The sequence below is a fragment of the Oryctolagus cuniculus genome, chromosome 5, assembly GCF_051225735.1.
Source record: "Oryctolagus cuniculus isolate XC-2025 breed Fujian yellow rabbit chromosome 5, ASM5122573v1, whole genome shotgun sequence".
In the NCBI taxonomy this organism is placed as follows: Eukaryota; Metazoa; Chordata; class Mammalia; order Lagomorpha; family Leporidae; genus Oryctolagus; species Oryctolagus cuniculus.
The window spans coordinates 125,745,200-125,755,889 of NC_142871.1; the positions used below are offsets into that span (position 1 = coordinate 125,745,200).

Consider the following 10,690-nt stretch of genomic DNA (forward strand, 5'->3'; position numbering starts at 1 on the left):
AAGGGAGTCAGTGAGTCATCTACAACTTTATTGTCCACCAGTTCGATTTGTACAATCTTTGCGCTTGGAAATCCACAACGGAAAGGCCACAGTGTGATGCACCCAATTGACAGAGACCTGTCTTCTCCCGAGCCAGGCCCAGCCCGCCCCTCAAGCCCTTGTCCCCAGGAGACATGGAGGCCTGCCAGGGGCCCTGCATGAGCCCTCGCACTCTGCAGCTGCGCACCCTTGCGGCCGCCTCCAACAGAACCAGCTCAGCCCAGGGGGCCCCAAGAGGCCCTGACCACTGGGTTCAGGCGGAGCCCAATTCCCCCACCCTCCTTGAGCAGAGGAGCCCAGAACCTTCAGACCCGGGGCTATAGCCTCAGCCCCAGGGGGTGCCTGCTCTGCTGGGACTCCTTCCAACAAGCAGGCGCTGAGCAGAGCACCGAAGGGGGCTTGGGAGTGACTGTGTGTGCGTGCCTGTCTCGGCGACCTAGACTCTACCCGACACCCTCTGACAGTTCCGGAGTGCAAACGTGTAGGTGTGAGGGTGTGTGTGAGTGTGAGTGTGTGTGTGTGTAGCCACAGCTGCTAGCAGAGGTTCTAATTACAGAAACAAGAACATTCAGTGTAAAGTTTAATTTTAGATTAATTAATTTTCGGGTTTTCATTTTCCTCGGCAATCAATAAAGCTACCAAGAAAATAGACCAAAGAATTGGTTTCTTTCTAAGTCTGTGCGTGTGTGGGAGGTGAGGCTGTGTGAGAAGACCGAGGCAGAGATGGTCGATACAGGCAAAAAAAGAATAACAGGGCTCCTGTCTGCTCTTCCAAGGCCGGGCTCTGTGGCGGGGCTGCGCCTTGGGGGAGGAGGAGCCAGGAGGAGGGCCGGCCAGCCAGGTGCCAGCTGGCCCAGAGATGGCGCCTGAGGCCACAGCTCACCACCTGTACCTCACAGATGTCCATTCAGAGGAGACAGGGGGTGCTCCGACTGCCAGCACCCCCGAGGAGCACAGACTCGGGGCGCAGGCCGCTTCGTGCCAGCAGGCGGGGAGAGGAGGCAGCCATCGCCTCCCACCCGGCTGACCCCCTCTCCGGCCCCCTCCGTCCTCACTCAGCCCTGTCTGCCCAAACATAAAGCTTGACCTGATGACAGGCGGGGGTGGGGGTCCACACAGCCCCCAGTGGTGGGGGAGGGGGGAGGAAGGGCAAAGGGGGGCCCAAGGTGATGTTGCATAGGTGGAGGCCTGGCTGGCTGGCCGTGGCTCAGGTGAAGTGAGAAGCATCAGGGGTCAGTGGTGCCTTGGGGGCCCAGGGGTTATTTATCCTCTCTAGCCGGAAATGGGAGCTCGATCCTCGGGCGCTAAATCTGCTGGGGAAACTTTAGCCAGGGCAGTGGAGGAGCAGGGCTCGCACACAGACATGCACACTGAAGCACATCGGGCGGAGGCCGGCACAGGGACAGACGGGGTGCCTGAGCCTCGGTGGGGGAACAGGACCGGGGCCAGCGTGGGGGGGGGGTGTGACAGGATGCCCCTCTGAAGACCCTGGGACACACAGCAGGGCTTCAGCTCATGGAACACAAGAGACTGCAGGGGCTGGGCAAGACGGAGAGAATTCCTGTCTCTGACCCTGCCACTGGGACTGAGTGGCCCTTCGGCTGGAGCTTGGACAACGTGCTCAGCCCCTAGGGGCAGATCCCAGGGCCAAGCAGTGTCCCCACCAGGTAGATCCCTCCATCTGCCCTGCACTGCCCCTCCCCCTTAACCCCCACCCGCTTCCAGAGCTGCTCCTTGTCACTCAGGTGTGTCCCATGCGCTCTCTGAGTCGCTCACCCTGGTCAGCTTCAGTAAGTGCTGCTTGGGCTCTGGACCCAGCGGGAAGGCTGCAGAGTTCAGAGGCAGGGCTGAGGCACAGGGCCTGCCACAAGCCGCCCCATCCCTGCCTCCCCCACCAAACAGCCGCTGCCCTGCTGCCCTGCGCCCTGGCCACGCTCCTTCCCCCGCCAGGGAGCCGGAGGTGAGCGATGCCTGTGCGATGTGCACAGTTCCACCGAGACCCGGACTCCTGGGGCCAGCGAGATAAACAACAGCAGAGCGGAGGGAGCTGTGGAAAGGAAAGCCCCAGCTTTGGGGCCAGCGCCAAGAGAGGTCGACATTTCCAGGGCGTTGGGATGGCACACTGGGGCTGCCACCTGGCCCCAGCCTCGGAGCCGCTGAGTTTCTCAGCTGGGGGGAAGCCAGCCCTGCTGTCCGCCAAACCTCGGCTGCCTCCGCAAAGGCCCCCGGAGCAACCAAAGAAGGGAAGCCCAAGTTCCCTTCCCCCACCGCAGCCCAGGGAGGGCCTGGACCAACAGGGCCCCAGCTGCACGCACCCGGTCGTCAAGTAACAGTCAGGAGGCCCCGGGGTGGGGGTGGGGGGGAATGGGAGAGGAGGTCTGGCCGGGAAAGGTCGAGTGGGCGTGGAGAAGAGGCGTCCCCCGAGGGACGAGGGGGCTGTTGGAGGCAGGAGCTGCCCACCCCTTCCTACCCACCCGTCTCGCTATATACAGGGCCCCAGCGGAAGTCTCCGGGGCGCCCTCACCTCCCCAGCCCTTGCGGGTCGTACCCTGCACGGCCTCGGTCACCGCGCGACGCCCTCCGCCCGCTGCACGCGGGGCTCACGGGAGGGCAGCGAGCGCGGGTCGCTGCGGAGACCGCAGGTCACAGTGAGGTCTCCACGCAGGAGCCGTGGCGGTGCAGCGGCCGGTGGTTGTGGCCCAGACACCCCTCCTGCCGGTGGACGATCAGAACCGGGAAATAGAGGGCGTCGTGGTAGGGCGGCGGCGGCCCGGCCTCGTCGTCGTCCTCGTCCTCGTCGTCGCCCATGCTGGCCTGGCTCGACAGGCGTGTCTGCTCCGTGGGGCAGCTCGCCTCGTTGACGCTCCCGCTCCGGCTGCGCCACAGACAGCTGCGCCGCGAGCCGTAGAGGCGGCCGAGCGAGAAGCGGCTGCCCCCGCAGCCCGCGCCGCCGCCGGGCCCCGGGCCGGCGCGCGGGCTGGCGCAGATGCTCAGGGCGCTGCGCGAGAAGATGGATGAGCTGCTGACCGCACGCTGGCAGTGCTCGCAGCTGCGCCGGTACGGGGCCACGCCCGCCGCGCCCGGGCCGCCCACCCCGCCGTAGCGGCACGTGGGCGCGTAGCCACCGCCCGCCGCCGATGCGCCACAGCGCGCCCCCAGCCCCGCCAGGTCCATGAGCACCGCCTCCGAGTAGCTGGGCACCAGCTGCTGGTTGGAGCGGATGTGCCACTCGAGCTCCGTGCTGTCCACCGTGTTGACCCGCGGCAGGCGGTGCGTGAGCGGGGGCAGCAGCTCGTCGCTGGGGCTCAGGCCGCCGCCCGCGCTGCTCGCCGAGCCGGGGCCCTCCAGGCCGAAGAGCTTCTCCACGTGATAGTGCGCATAGGCTGTGCGGTACTCGGCCAGCACGCGCAGCGGCCAGGACAGCGTGAGCAGCGCCGCGGCCCAGAAGGCCGACGAGCAGGCGTACCAGGGCGGCCTGGTCGGGTCCGGGAAGGCCACCATGAACTCGCGGAAGTCCACGTTCTTGAGATGCATGCCCTCGCGCGCCTCCATGTAGTCGTCCAGGCCTTCGTTTTCGGCGAAGAAGCGCGCGCGCTGGCACAGGTACGCGTTCTCGGCCTCCACGCTGGCGAAGCTGAAGCACTTGGTGAAGCGCAGCCGTGTGGCCGGCGCGCCCTCCAGCCCCACCAGCGCCTTGGACACGTCGCGGACGCCGCAGCGCGCGTAGTCAAACTCGGCCTCGGCCACGTGCGTGTTGACGCGTTCATGGTAGACCTGCGTCGCAGGGGAGGGAGGTGGACCTGGAGTGGCGGGCGGCAGCCTCGCGGTGCCCGCCTCCTCGCGCCTGGTATTGCCTGCTCAAACCCTAAGCCCTGTCCTGACTTGGACACCTGCTGGAGCCAGGTAGGATCTTGGCCATGAGCACCTGAGGCCCTCAGCCTAACCAGCAAGTTAGAGATGAGAATGGGGCTTGTGTGCATTGCGAGTTGGGTTAAGTGCTGCTTCCTCTGGAGTCATCCCGCCCAGGGCATGCCTGATCCTTTTGCCCCTGCTCTCTGTTTCCCTTTTGCAGATGTGTTTGCAAATGGGCCCTCCGAAGGAGGTCCCCAGAGACCCCTTCTCTGTGTGGCCTCCTGTAGTCTGCCTTAGCTCTCACTCAGCCGCCTTCCTGCTGCTCACTGACCCTGGCCTCTGCCTGCCGAGCCCAACTCCCCGATGTCCCCAGGGCCCGCTTATCTCCTCCCGGAAGAGCTGCCTGCCCTGCCGCCAGCTCTCCACAAAGCCTCCTGGGCTCACCTGACCTGAGAGCCTTGGACTTGGGAGCTGCAGACCCTGGGCAGGCGTTCTCACTTACCTGGGACAGGGGACTCGGCGGCAGTCACTGCACTGAGCGGCTGCGAGCACGCTGTGACACGGAGCACGTTCCCATCTCCAGCCATTAAGCAGGAAACAGTGCACACCCTGGGGCCAGGCCGCTGGAGTTTGAATCCCCACCACCACCACCATATACTAGCTACCCGACCTGGTATGTTACCCAACCGCCTCAGTTTCGTCATCTGGAAAGTGGACAAAACGCTTACCCATCTGTTATGGGGGTCCAATAAATGATTTAATAACTGGGCCCTAGAACCAAGCCTGGCTCCGACAGCATCTGCCTTTGTTAGCAGGGTCACTGCTGCCCTGTTGCAGCGGCTAGTGGACGCTCACTGTGCCTTGCGCCCCTCCTCCCACCAAGCACCCTCCCCAGCTCCTCACCTGGGTGGTGGTGTAGGCATCTCCGTTGCGGTACCGGGTGACCTGGCGGGTGCGGCGGACATAATGGTAGCTGATGGCCTTCCACCAGATGCAGGGCGTGGCCTGCTGCATGCGGCCCACGCGCTCCCGCACGCTGCTCACGTCCACGCGGTGCTGCAGCTCGTGGCGCGCTTGGCAGTGCCAGCACTCCACCAGGTAGACGGCGTACAACATGAGCAGGAAGGCCAGGGGGATGTAGACGTAGCCGTTGGAGCAGGGGCTGTCGTGGTACATGAGGCTGTTGCCCTGGTAGGCGCTGCTGAAGGTGAGGCGGGTCACCGTGGTGACGTGACACCAGGCCACGGCCCCTAGGCAGCCGTACATGAGCAGCGAGAGCAGGAGGCACTTCCAGTGGGACTCACGGCAGAGGGACTTGGTGAAAGAGGGCTGGATGGGACGCTGCTGCTCAGATGGGAAGGGAGACAGGGGTGGGTAGGACCCAGCACAGAGATGCAGGGGTGGAGTCGGCACCAGAGATGACAGGGAGGAGGTCACAAACAAAGGGCATTCAAGAGTGACAGTAGGACCAAGATGGGAGCCAGAGACCAGAGATACACACAGAGGTGGTCCAGTGAGAGCCAGGAGACAGAAAAAGGGGCCAGAATGCCAATCCCCGGAAGCGCAGAGAGAGGCCCCCGCCCCCCGCCGGAGAGGCAGCAGTGGATCAGAGCCAGAGATGGAGGCCCGGGTGGCAGAGACAGGGACGGATAGGGTGGCACCCAGAGAGACAAGTGCAAAGACAGACGCGAAGATGGCAGTGAGACGGGAGGAGGTGTGGTCAGAGGGAGGGAGGACAGACAGACAGGTGTCAGCGAAGGCAGGTGCCCGGCCCAGACCCCTTCCAGGTGTTGCAGGAAGCTGGGAGGGGAGGGACCCACTCACCCCTCTCCCACCTACCCCTTCAGTCCCAGGTTTAGCCGAGGCCCGCCGTAATCCTCACCGCCCACCAAATACCTTGGAGGCGCAACCCCAGTCCCCAGGGACCCCAGATCCTGTGAGTCTCTCTCCCGTACCCCAACTGTTCTAGCAAGGGAAGGCGGGAGCTGGGGTGCCTGAGCAGAAGGGCGCAGGCGTGCAGCTGGGGAGGGGGCAGGGAAGGAGATGTGTGAAGCCCAGCCATTTGTCAAAAAGAAAACAATTTTGGGGACTCTCCTGGGACCCGTCTGTCAAAGCTCTTGGCTCCTTCTGCCCCTTGCTTGGTCAGGTAAGTGGCTTACATGTCTCCCACAAGACTGAGGCCTCCTGTGGCCAGGGTGCCTGCCATGGGGCTCACACCCTGCAGCTGCATCATCAATGACTGCTGAGTTGGAGTTCTCACACTGGCCTGTGTTTTCCCACCCCTACTCACTGGCTGCCCTGCTGATCCTGACCTACCCCTCCGTTCTCCAGGCCTGACCCGGAAGCCAGCAGGGGAACGGAGGGGAGGAGCCGAGCACAGGCACAGGCTCCGTGCCCTGGAGCTCCAAGCACAGACACGCAGATGGGACAGGGAACAGCACACAGCGCATCCTAACGAGGCAGTGAGGGCTCATGTGCCTTCAGGGAGCCTTGTCCTTGGGAGGTGTGTGTGTGTGTGTGTGTGTGTGTGCGCGCGCGCGCGCATCTGTGTGCCCACCTGGTTGTGTGCTTGTCCCAGCGTGAGCACACCTGGAAGCAGCTCTGTGTGTGTGCTCCCTCCCTAGTGCAGAGTGACTGTGAATGTGGGGGGAGCCTTCTAGTACTTTCCTCAGTCCCTCTTCTCCAGTTTGAGGACACAAGAGGAGGCACCCCAAATAGGGCTCTGCTTAGTACCAAGACTGCGGGACCCTGGGGCTTAGGATCCCCTGGGGGAGCAGCAGGGACACTGGGAAAGAGAGGTGCACACACCCACTCCCAGTCACCCCGAGGGTTAATGGCCTCTATATGCCTGACCTTCTTAGGGCTCCCCCTCAGGTAACCCCACCACTTCCCAGCTCCGGTCCTGGCTCTGTCACCCATGCAGGTCTCCCTTCCTGGCCTTCTAGGGGGCATCCCCTTCGTCAGACTGGATCCCCCCAGCCCCCACCACTGGTAGCAGCTTAGCCCCCCCCCCCCATTACCGGCCCGGGGTCCGCGAGGCTCCGCCCCTAAGCCCCTCCCCCTGCCCGGGACCCCCCCACAGCCCCGCCCCCGGCGCGGTCCCCTTCCCCGCTACCGCGGACAGCTCCGGCCGCCTGGTGGGGGCGGCGGCGCCGGACTGCGGCTGTGGCGCCCGGCTCGGGGTGCGGGGCGCCGGCCGCGCTGCGGCGGAACCGGCGGGGGCCGCGCGCTGCTGGGGGATGGGGACCGGGCTGCAGCCGCGCCCGGGGAAGGGGCGCCGCCGGCTCTCACCTCCTCTCGGGCGGGGCCCTCGTCCGCCACTGCCGCCATGGGCTCCTCCGGGACCCCGGGGCCGCCGCCACCGCCGCCGCCGCCGCCGGCGCTCTCTCCCGCGGCCGAGCCAGGGGGGGACATGGCGTAGAGGGGGCGCGTCGAGCTCAGGACCTCCCGGGGGGCTGCTGGGGGCCGGGGGCATCCTGCGCGGGCCCTGGGGAGGGGGCGGAGGGGGCGGGGCCCTCACTGCTCCCCACCCCCCCTGCCGGGGGGAGGGGGCCTGGGAAGGGCACCGGGGGAGAGGGGTCTGGGGACCGGGGCGGGGAGGCGGGCTGGGGGCCGGGCTGGGGGGGCCGGGGCCGGGGGCGGGTGTCACCTTGAGGCCCTCGCGGCGCCGCTCCGCCTCCCGCCCGCTCCCGCCGCCGCCTTTTGTCTGAGCCGAGTCGGAGCCAGCGCTCCCCCCTCTTCCTCGCCACGCAGTCGAGCCCCGCCCCCGGCCCCCCAAACTCCGCCTTCCCGAGCCTACCTAATAACCACCCCCCCAAAGAGAAGAAGCAACAGGGGCTCCCCACCGCCGGTCCCCGCGCCCGAGGCCGCTCCCCGCGCGCCCCTCCAGAGACGGTTCCAGCCGCAGCTCCGGGTCTGGCCTCCGCCGAGGGGCGCCCGAGGTCCAGCCAACCTCCCTCCCCATCCTGATTCCCGCAGCTTCCAGGGGCTTGAGGGGTGGGAAGAGGACACCGAGTCCCGGAACCCCAGGGCAGGATCTTGTTCCCAGGTTGCGTGGTAGAGTTCAGGCAGGAACCGGACTTGAGAGGGAAAGGGAAGAGGCTGGAATCGAGACCCGAAGAGGGACCGGCGGAGAGCAGGGGAGGACGGTGGCCCGGCCTTCGCTGAACCACCTGCCTCCCCTTGAGCGGCCCTGGAGAGGCGACGAAGTGCGGCCGGCGCCCTGGGCTGGAGCGCAGGACGCCCGTGTTCTAACTCTAAGTCCTGGCCCTGCCATGAATGAGCTGTGTGACCTTGGGCACATGCCTTCTCCTCTCTGAGCCTTCATTTCTTCGTCCGTGCAGTGAGGACGTTGGCTGGACAACCTCTAGGGTATTTGTGAGCGTAGGAGGCAAAGTCCGGGACCACGGAGCAGGGAAGGGTGGAGGGCGCACCGGCCCCAGCCCTACCCGCCAGGGGCGCCACACCCTGCTGCTCGGGCCTCCCAGGGGGAAAGACAGACAGGAAACTGGCGGAGACGCACTCATTCATCCTTGTACTGCATCCATTCGGTAAAAGGCATTAGGCACCTACTGTGTGCCCCCCGCACAGAAATGAAAAGCTGTTCCCTACTGTCCAGGAGCAAAAGTCTCGCGCAAAGTGCAAGAGGTGGAAAGCAGCCCTTAGAACAGAACACGATGAAGGCCATGCCTGATCAGTCCATGCGCACCAGCTCAGCAGCCTCCTGCCCTGTGTCCCTAAGGCCTTTGACAGAGCAACTCTGCTCCTCAGTTACCCACAGGGACCCAGGCAGAGGGAGGGAGGATGGGAGGTTTACTCAGGTCACCTTTCAGCACTCACAGAGCTTTTCCCCAGAATGTAGACCTGTCCCATGCAAAAGCCTCAGAAGCTACTTGGGGGCTGGAAAGCTAGCATGAGGCAGAGCCTGCCTGTGTGATCTTTGGAGACAAGGAACAAACACCAAGGTCTGGGGCAGGAGGGTCCTGCCTCCGTTTCCCCACTCTGCCCTTTCCGGGGGAGGCGAAGATGGCTCCGTGTCACCCTGTGGCTCCATGGCCCTCCCAGTTTGGGGGGGGGGGGGGAGGTGGTCCAGAAGAGGCAGGGTCCTCATTCCCTCCTGGTGACAGAAGAGGCTCCCAGGGGCCGGCTGCTGCCAGTGCAGCACCCAGTGCTTCTTGGGACCTCTGCCTCGCAGCTAACTCCAGCCTCTCCCAGCCAGGCTTCCGCCTGTTCTGCCAGCAGAGCGCCTCACCTTGGCCCTTCCTAACTCTCACGGGAGCCTCCCATCCCCATGTGGCTATTGTCATCTTCCTCCTGACCCCGCACTGTCTTCCTGTCTCTACTTCAAGGGTCTTGGAGGGTGGACAACCAAACCCAGAGCTCCCAGGAGACAAAAGACCACCCCTGCCTTCCCATTCACACACATTACCCGTCCCTGGAAGCTCCAGGAGAAGGGGGGTGAAGGGAGGGGGCGGGGGAAGGAGCCAGCTGACCGGCTGGTCACCATGGAAACCGGGCCTGTTTCCCTGAAGATGAGCCTGGCTGGGGTGGGTGGGGGTAGGGAGTAGGGGTACGACAAAGGGAATCCAGGAAGCAGCAGAGAGAAGGCTGGAGGGACCCAGCCTCCAAGAGGACTGCTGTTGAGGAGGTGATGTCAGAGCCCTGACCATGCTGCAGCCTGATTCAAAGTTCCCAGGTCATCCTTCCAAATAACACTCTATGGTCTGTCTCCCCAGTCCTGGATTGACAGGAGAGCTCCCTGATAATAGGGGAGGCACTGGTGCTAGAAGCCGTGGGTGACTCGATGCTGACCTCATGTGGTGGGAGAGGGGACTGCCACACACCTGTTATAGCTCAGAGCCAGACATTATTAGTCTGGCTTGGGATGGATTTTTCCTTGACTTCAGCCTCTGTAGGAATTAGAATGGCGGTCATTGCACCCTCCTGAGTTCTTGTGTACCTGCAGAGGGCTCAGATGCCTGCCTCGTGTGGTTTAGATTTTGCTAAGGAAAGGGTTCACTGAAAAAGCTTTGGATCAGATCAGAAGACCCCAGCTCTGCACCTCCTGTTGAATCTTGAGCAAGTCAGCTCACCTCTCTGGTGGGAGTGGTCATGCCAGGTTTTGAACCCAAGTAGTCTGGGTCTGGGGTTTGTGGCAGTACTTTTACTTTAAGAAAAACAAATTTTTAATTTTATTTGAGGGGTAGTGTTAAGCCACCACCTGTGATGTCAGCATCCCATAAGAGCACTGATTCAAAAAAAATTATTTATTTGAAAGAGAGAGAGAGAAAGAGAGAGGTCTTCCACCTGCTGGTTCACTCCCCTAAATGGCTGCAACGACCAGAGTTGAGCTGTTCAGAAGCCAGGAGCCAGGAGCTTTCTCTGGGTCTCCTAAGTAGGGGCAGGGGCCCAAGCACTTGGGCCATCCTCTGCTGCTTTCCCAGGCCATAGCAGAGAGCTGGATTGGAAGTGGAGCAGTGGGGCTGGAACCAGCACCCATATGGGATGCCGGTGGTTCAGGCCAGGGCTTTAATCCAATGTGCCACAGCGCCAACTCTGCTGTTCCACCTCTGATTCAGCTCCCTGCTAATATGCCTGGGAAAGCAACAGAAGATAGTCCCCATGCTTGGGCCCCTGCCACTCATGTGGGAATCCCGAATGGAGTTCTAGGCTCCCAGCTTCGACCTGGCCCAGCTCTGGCCACTGGGCCATTTGGGGAGTGAACCAGCAGATAGAATATATAAATAAAACTCTGACTTTAAAATAAGTAATACTTTTTTCTCTCTCACTGTCTACTCTG

At 63.5% G+C, this 10,690-nt stretch overlaps 1 protein-coding gene across 1 annotated transcript; it reads right to left on the minus strand.

Moving 5' to 3' along the window:
* Positions 1-7: 7 nt before the first annotated feature.
* On the minus strand, positions 8-7,992 carry TMEM151B (transmembrane protein 151B). Its single transcript, XM_051854674.3, has 3 exons — positions 7,183-7,992; positions 4,795-5,235; positions 8-3,813 (listed from the first exon to the last, which is right to left on the minus strand). Exons 1-3 carry the CDS (start codon positions 7,303-7,305, stop codon positions 2,683-2,685), a joined length of 1,695 nt encoding a protein of 564 aa, XP_051710634.1. The 5' UTR covers positions 7,306-7,992; the 3' UTR covers positions 8-2,682.
* Between the last annotated feature and the right edge of the window lie 2,698 nt (positions 7,993-10,690).

Bases quoted from the DNA above. Each gene is read 5' to 3' on its own strand.
- TMEM151B (XM_051854674.3), bottom strand. From the start codon at position 7,305: ATGTCCCCCCCTGGCTCGGCCGCGGGAGAGAGCGCCGGCGGCGGCGGC. The intron at 5,236-7,182 runs GTGAGAGCCGGC...CCATCTGAGCAG, and splicing joins AGGGCCCCGCCCGAGAGGAG to CAGCGTCCCATCCAGCCCTC. The intron at 3,814-4,794 runs GTGAGGAGCTGG...CCTGCGACGCAG, and splicing joins ATGCCTACACCACCACCCAG to GTCTACCATGAACGCGTCAA.